Source organism: Coregonus clupeaformis, chromosome 18 (genome assembly GCF_020615455.1).
Source record: "Coregonus clupeaformis isolate EN_2021a chromosome 18, ASM2061545v1, whole genome shotgun sequence".
Classification (NCBI taxonomy): domain Eukaryota; kingdom Metazoa; phylum Chordata; class Actinopteri; order Salmoniformes; family Salmonidae; genus Coregonus; species Coregonus clupeaformis.
This window is the reverse complement of record NC_059209.1, coordinates 6,605,483-6,621,060: the sequence shown is the minus strand read 5'-3', so window position 1 is coordinate 6,621,060 and position 15,578 is coordinate 6,605,483. Positions and strand designations below refer to the sequence as shown.

The 15,578-nt window shown below is 41.6% G+C and overlaps 1 protein-coding gene and 1 long non-coding RNA gene across 2 annotated transcripts; both read left to right on the top strand.

Annotated features, from left to right (window-relative positions):
• The first annotated feature begins 949 nt into the window (after window positions 1–949).
• LOC123493068 lies at window positions 950–2,353 on the top strand. The gene is made up of 3 exons (XR_006661956.1): window positions 950–1,389; window positions 1,846–2,062; window positions 2,250–2,353. It is a non-coding gene; the product is annotated as an uncharacterized LOC123493068 (long non-coding RNA).
• Window positions 2,354–2,440: 87 nt separating this feature from the next.
• Window positions 2,441–5,345, top strand: LOC121587170 (NACHT, LRR and PYD domains-containing protein 3-like). The gene is made up of 4 exons (XM_045227046.1): window positions 2,441–4,016; window positions 4,187–4,360; window positions 4,874–5,047; window positions 5,168–5,345. The coding sequence occupies exons 1-4, from the start codon at window positions 3,172–3,174 to the stop codon at window positions 5,343–5,345; spliced, it is 1,371 nt and encodes a 456-aa protein (XP_045082981.1). The 5' UTR covers window positions 2,441–3,171.
• The last annotated feature ends 10,233 nt before the right edge of the window (window positions 5,346–15,578 follow it).

Below are 15,578 nucleotides of genomic sequence, written 5' to 3'. Positions count from 1 at the left end.
TTTGGTCTGATCAGTCCAAATTAGAGATTTTTGGTTCTAACGGCCGTGTCTTTGTGAGCCACAGAGTAGGTGACGAATGATCTCCGCATGTGGGGTTCCCACCGTGAAGCATGGAGGAGGAGGTGTGATGGTGTGGGGGTGCTTTGCTGATGACATTGTCTGTGATTTATTTAGAATTCAAGGCACACTTAACCATCATGGTTACCACAGCATTCTGCAGCGACACAGCATCCCATCTGGTTTGGGCTTAGTGTGACTATCATTTTTAGTTTTACACTTAAGACTATGCCGTTATACTGTAGAATTTGTGAAATTTGTCTCTTGTATAATACGTTCTATACATTAATTTATATTGGATCAAGCGTACATTTTCATTAACTGTAAGTTCGTTAGTTATGTTCCAACACTCCATCCATCTTGTGCCAATGTCAGTTATTTTTAAGTCTTGGTTCCAATAGTTTATGTTTTTTTCTAAGAGGTTGTCAGTTGATTGGCTCTCTACAAAGTTTTGTATATCTTACCTATCATGAATATCCTTTTCTGACTCAAATAGGATTCCTTCAAGATTGCTCAGATGTCCAAAAGATGTATACATTCTGAGTTAGTTATACAATTGTTGAAATGTAGTTTAGGTGATCTGTCTCCCTGTTTTGTTTAGTGTCCAGGAGCACCGAGCAGAGTCAACTATACCCAGCCTGAAGAGTGACAACTCAATGATTCAGCCAATTAATTTCAACCAGGATACTGTATGGTCATAAAACATGCCTAATAAAACACTATTTTTTTAGAGGTAAACAGCAACATGCATCTCGTGACTTGTCAGGACATAAATAAAGACAATATGACAATGCATTGCAATAACACTGAACTTATGGCTCATTTATGCCTTGTGGTTCATTGTCATTGAACAAGCAGGTTGAGAAAGACATAAACTGTTCTCCCTTCCTCATCTCTTTAGTGGGCTAACAGTAGACCTGTGTGCCCTGTGTGAAAGAGAGCCAAAGGATCAAGTATCCATCCCCTGTGGACACAGTTACTGCAGGCAGTGCATACGCGTCTTTGTCTCACCTGAACCTCTCCAACATCAGCACTCAGAGTCAACTCACTGCTACGCTGGACCTGGAGATGTGGCCTGTGATCTCTGCACTGAGAAAAAGCTCAAAGCTGTGAAGTCCTGTCTGATCTGCACTGCCTCCTACTGTGAGAGCCACATAAGGCAGCATTACACTGCAAAAACACACCCTGGTGGAGGTGACAGGAAACCTGCAGCAGAAACTCTGCCAGCTGCACCACAAAGCTCTGGAAGTCTTCTGTAAGACAGACCAGATACTCATCTGTAATGTGTGTGCAGTGGAGGACCACAGAGGCCACAGAAAACGCTACATAGAGGTAAGAAATGATGTTCTGTATCTATTCTTACTAGAGGAACACAACATTGAATAACCATCCCACTGGGCAAAAACTGGTTGAATCAAAGTTGGTTCCACGTCATTTCAACACAAAAAAAATCAATGTGATGACGTTGAATCAACATGGAAAACTGACTGGATTTGAAAAAGTCAATGTAAAAGCATTTGGTCTTTTTTTCACCTAACTTTTAACCTAAATCCAATGACATGTTGACATTTTTGGTTAAATTCACGTTAGTTGACAACTCAATCAAATGTAAATCAAAAATAGACGTAGAACTAACGTCTGTGCCCAGTGGGATCTAGCCTTGCACGCTGAACAACTTTTTTGAATCTTTCTCTTATCTTGTTGTCTTGTTTATGTTGACAGCTGTTTCCCAAGATTGCTTCCTTCTTGTAGAATGTTCTCACTAAGTGATATCTGCCTTTTTTGTAGATCCCAATGTCGTTGGACACTTCGTCTCTACTAGGTCAGACACTGATAAACATGAGTGATTTGAATCTCTTCCAAAACCATCTGATCCATTGTTACCCAGAGTGCTTTGAGACGCAGCTGGACAATGAAGATGTTCTGGATTTGGTGGAGAAAATGCTGGAGAGTTTTGGAAGCGAGGGTGCCTTGAAGATCACACTGAACTTTCTAGACATAAGAAGTAAGACTGCATTTCAGACAAAGGATCAAAGGGGGTTACAACCACCATCTCTTATACTTCTTCAACCTCCAATCTCCATTTAACTAATCACTTCTAATGACTAGTGTCTTCATAATCTATTTTCACTTTTGAACTAGTGAATCTTCTTGTTTTGTGATAACTAATATCAATCTTATTATTTTCCTAGATAAAACTCTTTGGAAAGCCAGAGAAATTAAAACTAAACTGGGGCAGAAGTTTCAACAAATATTTGAAGGAATTGGACACCATGGAAACCAAACTCTCTTAAATGACATCTACATAGAGCTCTACATCACAGAAGGTGGAAGTGGAGAGGTCAATAATGAACATGAGGTGAGACATATCGAGATTGTTTCTAGGGAACAAACCACACAAAAGACAGCAATCAAATGCAACAACATCTTCAAAAGTTTACCTGGACAAAGAAAACGTATCAGGACTGTGCTGACCAAAGGAATGGCTGGCATTGGAAAAACAGTTTCTGTGCAGAAGTTCATCCTTGACTGGGCAGAGGGAAAAGCAAATCAGGATCTTCATTTCATATTTCCTCTTCCTTTCCGTGACCTTAACCTGAAAAAGGGTCAATACAGTCTGATGCAACTTCTGCAATACTACTGCCCAGATCTGAAAGATATTGACAGCATTCAGTGTGGTGAAATCAAAACTCTTTTTATTTTCGACGGTCTGGATGAGTGTCGACATCCTCTAGATTTCCAGAACAATGAGGACCTGTATGACATCACAGAGCCAACCTCAGTGGATGTGCTGCTGACAAACCTCATCAAAGGGAATCTGCTTCCGTCTTCTCATCTCTGGATAACCACACGACCAGCAGCAGCCAGTCAGATACCCTTTAAGTGTGTTGACCAGGTCACAGAAGTAAAAGGTTTCAATGACCCACAGAAGGAGGAGTACTTCAGGAAGAGAATCTGTGATGAGGACCTGGCCAGCAGAATCATCACACAGATGAAGACATCAAAAAGCCTCTACATCATGTGCCACATGTCTTCTGTTGGATATCAGCCACTGTCCTTGAAACAATGCTAAAAGAAACAAAGAATGTTGAAGTCCCCAAAACGCTGACATAGATGAACACCCACTTCCTGCTCATCCAAACCAGTGTGAAAAACAAAAAGTACAACAAAGCCACAGAGACAAACCCTAAGAAACTGTCTCAGTCAGACAAAGACATGATCCTTAAACTAGGAAAGCTTGCTTTCCAACAGTTGCAGAAGGGTAACCTTATATTCTATGAGGGAGACCTGACAGAGTGTGGCATTGATGTCACAGAGGCATCAGAGTACTCAGCCTTGTGTACAGAGATGTTTAAAGAAGAATCTGGGCTATACCAAGACAAGGTCTTCAGCTTTGTGCATCTGAGCATTCAAGAGTTTCTTGCAGCAGTATATGCTTTAGAATCATGGCTGGGGAAATCTGAAAATGTGTTTGATGAATCATTCAAGTGTGACAAGTTGTCTCACTTACACATGAGTGCAGTGGACAAAGCCTTGCAGAGTAAGAATGGATACTTGGACCTGTTCCTCCGATTCCTTCTGGGCCTCTCACTGGAGTCCAATCAGAATCTCTTAAAAGGCCTTCTGACAAAGAGAGGAGGTCAAACACAGAGCATTGAGGAAACATTAAAGTATCTTTCAGACAAGATTAAGATGGAATCCTCACCAGAAAGGATCATCAACTTGTTCCACTGTCTGAATGAACTTGGGGATAACTCTGTAGTTGAAGAGATCCAGACCTCCCTGCGATCAGGAACTCTTTCAGAAACAAAGCTACAACCTCTCCAATGTTCAGCCCTGGCCTTTGTGTTACTGATGTCAGAGGAGGTGCTGGAGGAGTTTGACCTGAAGACATATAACACATCAGAGGAAGGTCGTCTAAGGTTGCTGCCAGTAGTGAAAACCTGCAAGAGAGCATCGTAAGTTGTGTTGTATAATGAGATGACGTACACCCAACATTAAACTCCATATATACCATGTAGGTCTGGATTGACCATCATCTGAGAGACTCCTTTTTCATTGTGTTTATATATGTCATATTATTATTAATAAGGTTTTGAATATCTAAAAGTATAATACATCTTTTTAGACTGGCTGGCTGTGACCTCACTTATACATCCTGTTGGACTCTGGCCTCAGCCCTGCAGACACCAAACAGCCCCCTGACAGAGCTAGACCTCGGCTGCAATGACCTGGGAGACAGAGGAGTGAAGCTGCTCTGTGCCGGACTAATCAGTTCACTCTACAACATACAGATACTTATGTGAGCATCCTGTGTGTGTGTGTGTGTGTGTGTGTGTGTGTGTGTGTGTGTGTGTGTGTGTTAAGAGAATTTCTATCTCTAATTCAACCTAAGCTTGAATCATTACCAGAGGTTGTAAGGCTCTGGTTGTAATCATAAATGATTCAAGGTCCACAACCAACAAGAATGATCTGTATTTTTATTCATGGAGAGCTCTGGCGCCAAAACCCATACACTCCTGTTTTATACCTCTTGACACACAAAGGCACTTTGCTCCGCCCACCTTTAGGAGGCTTTCTTAAACAGTTTCCACCTTTCTCCTTCACCCTGGAATGTTTAGTCCCGCCCCCCCTCTGTTAGTGGGTTGATAATTGTAACACAGTTTACACATTTATACTGTTTTTGGGGTGAAATTCTTTAGTCATTATTCTTAAAATACAAATTAATCTAACAGTGTGTGTGTGTGTGTGTGTGTGTGTATCTGTAATTATCATGGATGCTTCCTTAATATACTCTTGTGAACCCATGCTGCAGTCTAGGTCAATGTGGTCTGACAGAGGGTTGCTGTTCATATCTGGCCTCAGTCCTGAAGGCACCCAACTCCCAACTGAAACAACTGGAGCTGAGAGACAACAACCTGCAGGACTCAGGAGTTACACTGCTGTGTGCTGGACTGAAGGATCCAAACTGTAAACTACAGGAACTGGGGTAAGTGTGTGTGTGTGTGCGCACGCTGCGTGCACGTTTGTTTGTTTATGTTCACGCACTATTATATGTGCTTGTAAGTAAGACTGTGTTGGCTAGACAATGTTCCTCTACTCCCTCCAGCCTAAGTCGGTGTGGTATGACAGAGGGTTGCTGTTCAGATCTGGCCTCAGTCCTGTGTTCAACCAAATCACAACTGAAACAACTGGAGCTGAGAGACAATGACCTGCAGGACTCAGGAGTTACACTGCTTTGTGATGGACTGGCGGATCCAAACTGTAAACTACAGAAACTAGGGTAAGTGTGTATGCGTGTGCATCCTCCTGTATGTGTGTTAGGGCTAGTGTTGCACGAGATACCAAACTTCGGTACTTTTTTGATAGTAGAACATGAAAAATGGTTCGGTACTAGAATTATTTTGACTTGCGGTAATTCTGTCAAATGTGTCTCATGGATCAACTCTCTCTCCTCTGCTCTTGTCCTTCTAGACCTGTCTGCTGCCTTTGATACTGTGAACCATCAGATCCTCCTCTCCACCCTCTCCAAGCTGGGCATCTCCGGCGCGGCTCACTCCTGGATTGCGTCCTACCTGACCGGTCGCTCCTACCAAGTGGCGTGGCGAGAAGCTGTCTCCGCACCACGTGCTCTCACCACTGGTGTCCCCCAGGGCTCAGTTCTAGGCCCTCTCCTTTTCTCCCTATACACCAAGTCACTTGGCTCTGTCATATCCTCACATGGCCTCTCCTATCATTGCTACGCTGACGATACACAACTAATCTTCTCCTTTCCCCCTTCTGATAACCAGATGGCGAATCGCATCTCTGCATGTCTGGCAGACATATCAGTATGGATGACGGATCACCACCTCAAGCTGAACCCTGGCAAGACGGAGCTGCTCTTCCTCCCGGGGAAGGACTGCCCGTTCCATGATCTCGTCATCACGGTTGACAACTCCGTTGTGTCCTCCTCCCAGAGTGCGAAGAGCCTTGGCTTGACCCTGGACAACACCCTGTCGTTCTCCGCTAACATCAAGGCGGTGACCCGATCCTGCAGGTTCATGCTCTACAACATTCGGAGAGTACGACCCTGCCTTACACAGGAAGCGGCACAGGTCCTAATCCAGGCACTGGTCATCTCCCGTCTGGATTACTGCAACTCGCTGTTGGCTGGGCTCCCTGCCTGTGCCATTAAACCCCTACAACTCATCCAGAATGCCGCAGCCCATCTGGTGTTCAACCTTCCCAAGTTCTCTCACGTCACCCCCCTCCTCCGCACACTCCACTGGCTTCCAGTTGAAGCTCGCATCCGTTACAAGACCATGGTGCTTGCCTATGGAGCTGTGAGGGGAACGGCACCTCCGTACCTTCAGGCTCTGATCAGTCCCTACACCCAAACGAGGGCATTGCGTTCATCCACCTCTGACCTGCTGGCTCCCCTTCCTCTGCGGAAGCATAGTTCCCGCTCAGCCCAGTCAAAACTGTTCGCTGCTCTGGCACCCCAATGGTGGAACAAGCTCCCTCACGACGCCAGGACAGCGGAGTCACTCACCACCTTCCGGATACATTTGAAACCCAACCTCTTTAAGGAATACCTGGGATAGGATAAAGTAATCCTTCTAACAATTGTAAAGTGGTTATCCCACTGGCTATAGGGTGAATGCACCAATTTGTAAGTCGCTCTGTATAAGAGCGTCTGCTAAATGACGTAAATGTAAATGTAAAAAAGAACAGTGGCGGACTTAACATTACATTTACATTTTTACATTTTGGTCATTTAGCAGACGCTCTTATCCAGAGCGACTTACAGTTAGTGAGTGCATACATTTTTTATACTTTTCACATTAGGCAGAAGAGGCAATTGCCTCAGGCCTCACATCATCAAGGGGCCTCGTTCGTGAGCTGGGAATAATTAAAAAATAATAATACTAGTAATCATTAAAAAATATATATAATTTCTCTGCTCGAGTCCCCCCAACCCTACAAATAGTGAAACAGAGGTGCACTGTTTCGCTAGCTCGGATGCTTTCTCCGGTGAGATAGTATCAGCCACTTGCGAATTGAAGGAAAGTTGGCAGGTGCACAGTGCACTGTTCGGGTGGTGGAATTTTGGGGATGAACGACGTGCGAAGGTATCCTTTTTTGAAGTGATTTGTTTGACAATCAGATGAAAACATCATGACTGTTTGTGTTCATGGCACATTCAAAGGTAATACATTTTTACAGTTAAATTACATGTCTTTACTATAAAACCCATAAAAACAACTTTAGGAGGGGGGGCCTCAGACTGGCCTCTGCCTGGGGCCTCCAAATCACTACGTCCATCCCTGTTGAAGAGGGCAGTCCATAACTGCAGATGAAAGATATCAAGGATCTGAAAATATTATTTATGGAGGAATGGTCTAAGATCCCCCCCCCCACACACACACATTAAGAGGCTGGAGGCAGCACAGAATCAGTGGCATGTAGTGTGCCACTCCAAAAATGATGTATTGTATTTTATTGTATTGACATGACACCAAGTGGCTGTGAAATATACAAAGGTGAGTCATCCATTTAGCACTCCAACAGGTGCGTGCCCTTTGTTGAAGAGCATCATAGGTGTCTCTCTCCCGACCGGTTACCAATGCTGCATAGTGATAAAAATTGTGGTCAACACTGCAGCCCAGTGGTGCTCTTAGGGAATGAATAAGTCATTTATCCAGCCCTCCAACAGGTGCATGTCGGCTATAATGTCAGAAGATTTTGGTTTGATTTAGAATAGTTTATTTTAAGGGAAACCACTTTTAACGTTTATCTGGAAGATTCCGTTATTATGTTTAATTTTGACCCAACTGATATGGACCCCGATTAAATTGTTATTGTTCATTTGCTTATTTTTTCTAGTAATATTATTTATTCATAAGATGTAGTGGGCGGAGAACAAACCACTTTTTAATTTGTTTAAGGTATAACTAAAACATTATTTTGAAATGATCAGAAAATGTAAAAACAAAAAAGCATTACATTCCATAAAACTTTTTGACAAATGTACATTTTCTTTTGACGTGTAAAACACCTGTCTATGTTAAGTTTATGTACTCTTTCCAGCATATTTCCATTTTTGTATTTTTTGTTATTGTTCAATATATAATGAAATAAATACATTTTACGTGAAAGTCAATTTTTAAGACCCAGTGCAGTAAAAAAACGTGATTTTTCTGTGTTTTATAATTACACACTATGAGGTTGGAATAATAATGCGTAATTGTGAAATGCCCTCTAGTTTGACATGACTGCCTGAAATTTCTGCATCCTGTAGCTCAGTTGGTAGAGCATGGCGCTTGCAACGTCAGCGTTGTGGGTTCGTTTCCCATGGGGGGCCAGTATGAAAAATTTATGCACTAACTGTAAGTCGCTCTGTATAAGAGCATCTGCTAAATAACTAAAATGTAAATATTTTGGTGGGATGGAGTTTTGGCCTGCCTGGTGACATCACCAGGTGTTAAATTAGTTAATAGACCAATAAGAAAGAGAGTTCCAAACCCCTCTGCCAATAACAGCTAGATTCTTGTTTTCCCCTCCCCACTCAGACCACTCCGAGATAGTCCTAGTAAAGACCACTCCCAGATAGTCCTAGTAAAATTCTTGCTTGAGAAATTACTCTTTGCTAAGAAGCTATTTTTGTTTTAGTTTTTTTTAAACAATTTTAACTGAATGTAAGCTATAAAAACAGAGTCGCACACAGTACTTAATTGTTACCCAGAAATGATTTGATATTGAGATAAAAACGGCTGAATTGGACCTTTAAACCAGCAAATGTTACATCACTGGACTAAGAATTACATGTCATTAGAGATGATGCAAGCATAAAGCATTTATAATTCACAGTATTCAAGTGTAATACATATTGTAAAAATGTAGCCTTATTTCGAATGAATAAATTACAATCTGTCAAAATAAATATATGTATAACAAGCAAATGTATCAAAGAAAAATGTATTTATTGGAATACTGTACTACAAAATGTATGAAAGAGAATGGGCTGAGAATGTGTAGGCCTAGTTGTAGCGGTCAGCCAGGTCACCCGTGATACAAGTCAGTAGGGAGATGCCCCTAGTGGCTGGTTTCCAGGTTAACAGTGAGCATCTGCCGCTGATTCCAAAGGTTGCAGGTTTGAATCCAGAGATAAAAAGTTGTTTTTAAGATGTTTGTTTTAATCCTAAACCTTAAACCTTTCCTTAACCATTCGGAGTTAATGCCTGCCTAAACCTAACCTTAAACACTTTGAAATGTGATGTTTGAGAAACATGGATGAACGTCTAATTCTGACGTGAGATTGTTGGTAGTGGCTTCGGAACAGCGCCCCCTGTCTGCTTCCCCAGTCATTTTAGAACAGTCATTCCACGACACTGCAATCTAGTACCATATCTGGCATATTGGTGTGTGTCTGACGATGTTTCACGTGATCACGAAGCCAATCTAGTTGTAGGACAATCGGTGGGACACACACACCAGCAGCAGCCCCCTCCTCGTCTCCTTCAACCTTTTCAGATTGCGAACATACCGGTCCCCAATCTTTCTCCATGTTTCTTTGATATCAGTAACGACGTTCAAAATTCGTGATATCTCCTTCCAGCTGTTGTCTTTTGCGTGGTTGTCCGAATACAACCGTAAAGGTTCTCGTATTGTCTCACCAGCTCGCATTGACGCTCCTCAAAACTGGACAGAGACATAGACATAATTGCGCGTAGCAAATCTCAAAATAAAAGCACAAAAAAAGAAGCTTTCAAGTAGTATAAGCAAAGTAGCGGAACGTTGAACTCTTTTGAGTTTATACCAGATGTGATGTAGACACAGGGGTGGGACTTCAGTTGCAAAACTCGTTCAATACTGCCCCTCAGTCTTCGGACAGAATGAAAATTATGTTAATAAATTAAATATTGTTTACTAGAGAAATGTAACATTACAGGTGTCGGGTCTCAGTAAACTGTAAACTGTAACTCAGTTGGTAGAGCATGGCGTTTGCAACGCCAGGGTGGTGGGTTCGATTCCCACGGGGGGCCAGTATGGAAAATGTATGCACTCACTAACTGTAAGTCGCTCTGGATAAGAGCGTCTGATAAATGACTAAAATGTAAATGTTATACTTATATTGTCTGGTACTGTGGCAGTGCCACCTGTTGCCAGGAAGCCAGGTACCCTAAGCTACTGTATGTATCAAAGAGATCACAAATGATGTTTTAAATTCTTGTAGTCAAATTACATAACATGATGAGTGAAACAGAGAAAAAAAAAAGGCTGAGAGAGAGAGAAGTAGTGAGGGAGAGAAGTAGAGAGAGAGAAGTAGTGAGAGAGAGAAGTAGAAAGAGAGGGAGGCAGCGAGAGAGAGAGAAGTAGAGAGAGAGAGAGAGAGATTAAGCGTTTGATACATATGACACAAATGGCAAGCTTAAATTAGTTCAGGAGTACAAATACGCTCAACAAATCATGTAATAAGTGGCACGAACTCCTGATGGCAGCCCATTCTTGCATAATCAATGCTTGGAGTTTGTCAGAATTTGTGGGTTTTTGTTTGTCCACCTGCCTCTTGAGGATTGACCACAACTTCTCAATGGGATTAAGGTCTGGGGAGTTTCCTGGCCATGGACCCAAAATGTCGATGTTTTGTTCTCCGAGCCACTTAGTTATCACTTTTGCCTTATGGCAAGGTCCTCCATCATGCTGGAAAAGGCATTGGTCGTCACCAAACTGTTCTTGGATGGTTGGGAGAAGTTGCTCTCGGAGGATGTGTTGGTACCATTCTGAGCAAGCTCTGCACTGGTGGTGCCCTGATCCCGCAACTGAATCAACTTTAGGAGACGGTCCTGGCGCATGCTGGACTTTCTTGGGCGCCCTGACGCCTTCTTCACAACAATTCAACCTCTCTCCTTGAAGTTCTTGATGATCCGATAAATGGTTGATTTAGGTGCAATCTTACTAGCAGCAATATCCTTGCCTGTGAAGCCCTTTTTGTGCAAAGCAATGATGATGGCACGTGTTTCCTTGCAGGTAACCATGGTTAACAGAGGAAGAACAATGATTTCAAGCACCACCCTCCTTTTAAAGCTTCCAGTCTGTTATTCTAACTCAATCAGCATGACAGAGTGATCTCCAGCCTTGTCCTCGTCAACACTCTCACCTGTGTTAACGAGAGAATCACTGACATGATGGCAGCTGGTCCTTTTGTGGCAGGGCTGAAATGCAGTGGAAATGTTTTTGGGGGATTAAGTACATTTTCATGGCAAAGAGGGACTATGCAATTAATTGCAATTCATCTGATCACTCTTCATGACATTCTGGAGTATATGCAAATTGCCATTGTCAAAACTGAGGCAGCAGACTTTGTGAAAATTAGTATTTGTGTCATTCTCAAAACTTTTGACCACGACTGTACATAGTCCCAAATTTAGCAACAAGAAAACAGGAATAATGGAATAAAGACATTGTTGAAAACTGAGTCATGTGCATCACCCTGTAGTGCATTTAAGTAAATCAGGATTAGATATGGTCTCTTTTAGTATACCAATTTGGAGATGTAATTTAATTTAACTAACCCCCAACACACACACCCACACACAGGGGAAGATTGGCCATCTGGCAATTCTGGCAAATGCCAGATGGGCTGGACAATTTTGTTGATGCACATAAATATGTTTTTTTTTTTATATAAAAATAAAACAATTAAAAAGTTGCCATTGCCATGGGCCTGTTAAGATTTATTTGTAAATATTTTTGTGCAATTTCTTTTATACTAATCTATAATGAGCATTTGGCTGATCAGTGGGCAATGGCCGGCCCCCCTACCAAGATGGGCTGGCCCGTTGTTTCTGATAGTCGGAGCTGAGGTTACACAAACTCACATTCAAAGTCAAATGATTTTATAAGATGATTCCAAATCATGATTTGGGACCGACCAAATCATGGGCTGATGCCACCAACTGTAAAAGTTAGTGGCACCAGTGACACCATGTTAGTACGGAGCCCTGTAATAATAATTAACACTCGGGTCTCCCAAGTGGCGCAGTGGACTAAGGCACTGCATCACAGTGTTAGCTGTGTCACTAGAGATCCTGGTTCGAATCCAGGCTCTGTTGTAGCTGGCCGCGACCAAAAGACCCATGGGGTGGTGCACAATTGGCCCAGGGTAGGGGAGGGAATGGCTGGCAGGGATGTATCTCAGTTGGTAGATTATGGCGTTTGCAACGCCTGGGTTGTGGGTTTGATTCCCACGGGGGGCCAGTATGAAGAAAAAAAAATGTATGCACTAACTGTAAGTCACTCTGGATAAGAGCATCTGCTAAATGATTTAAATGTAATGTGGTCTCAGGCCAATTCGTAATATTATGTACGTAAATCTGTGACAGTCCGGATCTTCCAGCAGGACAATAACCCCAAGCACACATGAAAATCCACAAAGAAATGGCTAACTGACCACAAAATCAACATTTTTCAATGGCCATCTCAGTCTACAGACTTCAACTTCATTGAAAACCAGTGGTTGGAATTGAAGAACAGTGGCGGACTTAACATTACATTTACATTTTTACATTTTGGTCATTTAGCAGACGCTCTTATCCAGAGCGACTTACAGTTAGTGAGTGCATAAATTTTTAATACTTTTCACATTAGGCAGAAGAGGCAATTGCCTCAGGCCTCACATCATCAAGGGGCCTCGTTCGTGAGCTGGGAATAATAAAAAAATAATAATACTAGTAATCATTAAAAAATATATATAATTTCTCTGCTCGAGTCCCCCCAACCCTACAAATAGTGAAACAGAGGTGCACTGTTTCGCTAGCTCGGATGCTTTCTCCGGTGAGATAGTATCAGCCACTTGCGAATTGAAGGAAAGTTGGCAGGTGCACAGTGCACTGTTCGGGTGGGAGAATTTTTGGGATGAACGTGCGAAGGTAACCTTTTTTTAAGTGATTTGTTTGACAATCAGATGAAAACATAATGACTGGTTGTGTTCATGGCACATTCAAAGGTAATAAATTTGTACAGTTAAATTACATGTCTTTACTATAAAACCCATAAAAAAAACTTTAGGAGGGGGGGCCTCAGACTGGCCTCTGCCTGGGGCCTCCAAATCACTACGTCCATCCCTGTTGAAGAGGGCAGTCCATAACTGCAGATGAAAGATATCAAGGATCTGAAAATATTATTTATGGAGGAATGGTCTAAGATCCCCCCCCCCACACACACACATTAAGAGGCTGGAGGCAGCACAGAATCAGTGGCATGTAGTGTGCCACTCCAAAAATGATGTATTGTATTTTATTGTATTGACATGACACCAAGTGGCTGTGAAATATACAAAGGTGAGTCATCCATTTAGCACTCCAACAGGTGCGTGCCCTTTGTTGAAGAGCATCATAGGTGTCTCTCTCCCGACCGGTTACCAATGCTGCATAGTGATAAAAATGGTGGTCAACACTGCAGCCCAGTGGTGCTCTTAGGGAATGAATAAGTCATTTATCCAGCCCTCCAACAGGTGCATGTCGGCTATCATGTCAGAAGATTTTGGTTTGATTTAGAATAGTTTATTTTAAGGGAAACCACTTTTAACGTTTATCTGGAAGATTCCGTTATTATGTTTAATTTTGACCCAACTGATATGGACCCCGATTAAATTGTTATTGTTCATTTGCTTATTTTTTCTAGTAATATTATTTATTCATAAGATGTAGTGGGCGGAGAACAAACCGCTTTTTAATTTGTTTAAGGTATAACTAAAACATTATTTTGAAATTATCAGAAAATGTAAAAACAAAAAAGCATTACATACCATAAAACTTTTTGACAAATGTACATTTTCTTTTGACGTGTAAAACCCCTGTCTATGTTAAGTTTATGTACTCTTTCCAGCATATTTCCATTTTTGTATTTTTTGTTATTGTTCAATATATAATGAAATAAATACATTTTACGTGAAAGTCAATTTTTAAGACCCAGTGCAGTAAAAAAACGTGATTTTTCTGTGTTTTATAATTACACACTATGAGGTTGGAATAATACTGCGTAATTGTGAAATGCCCTCTAGTTTGACATGACTGCCTGAAATTTCAGCATCCTGTAGCTCAGTTGGTAGAGCATGGCGCTTGCAACGTCAGCGTTGTGGGTTCGTTTCCCATGGGGGGCCAGTATGAAAAATGTATGCACTAACTGTAAGTCGCTCTGGATAAGAGCATCTGCTAAATAACTAAAATGTAAATATTTTGGTGGGATGGAGTTTTGGCCTGCCTGGTGACATCACCAGGTGTTAAATTAGTTAATAGACCAATAAGAAAGAGAGTTCCAAACCCCTCTGCCAATAACAGCTAGATTCTTGTTTTCCCCTCCCCACTCAGACCACTCCGAGATAGTCCTAGTAAAGACCACTCCCAGATAGTCCTAGTAAAATTCTTGCTTGAGAAATTGCTCTTTGCTAAGAAGCTATTTTTGTTTTAGTTTTTTTTACAATTTTAACTGAATGTAAGCTATAAAAACGCACACAGTACTTAATTGTTACCCATAAATGATTTGATATTGAGATAAAAACGGCTGAATTGGACCTTTAAACCAGCAAATGTTACATCACTGGACTAAGAATTACATGTCATTAGAGATGATGCAAGCATAAAGCATTTATAATTCACAGTATTCAAGTGTAATACATATTGTAAAAATTTAGCCTTATTTCGAATGAATAAATTACAATCTGTCAAAATAAATATATGTATAACAAGCAAATGTATCAAAGAAAAATGTATTTATTGGAATACTGTACTACGAAATTAATGAAAGAGAATGGGCTGAGAATGTGTAGGCCTAGTTGTAGCGGTCAGCCAGGTCACCCGTGATACAAGTCAGTAGGGAGATGCCCCTAGTGGCTGGTTTCCAGGTTAACAGTGAGCATCTGCCGCTGATTCCAAAGGTCGCAGGTTTGAATCCAGAGATAAAAAGTTGTTTTTGAGATGTTTGTTTTAATCCTAAACCTTAAACCTTTCCTTAACCATTCGGAGTTAATGCCTGCCTAAACCTAACCTTAAACACTTTGAAATGTGATGTTTGAGAAACATGGATGAACGTCTAATTCTGACGTGAGATTGTTGGTAGTGGCTTCGGAACAGCGCCCCCTGTCTGCTTCCCCAGTCATTTTAGAACAGTCATTCAACTTTTAAGGCGACACTGCAATCTAGTGGCGAAAGAAATGGCAAAACATAAAATAATAAAGCATTGTATCATTTACAAAGAAAGGACTGGATAACACAATTTACTCTTACAGTCACTGTACTTTGTGTTAGACTTTACTAAATAAAATCAGATAAAATAGTATATATGATCTTTGCACTCGGCCTACATTTCCCATGACTAGGAGGGCTGTCTGTGCGCGCGGACTCATTGCACAGCGCCTGCGCATCCGATTTCACTGATCTGTAAACACTCGGGATGGGACCAACACGTGCTATGTGGTCTAGACATATGTTTGGGTGATGATGCTGCGAACATGTGCAACTGCTGGACGATATGTTGCT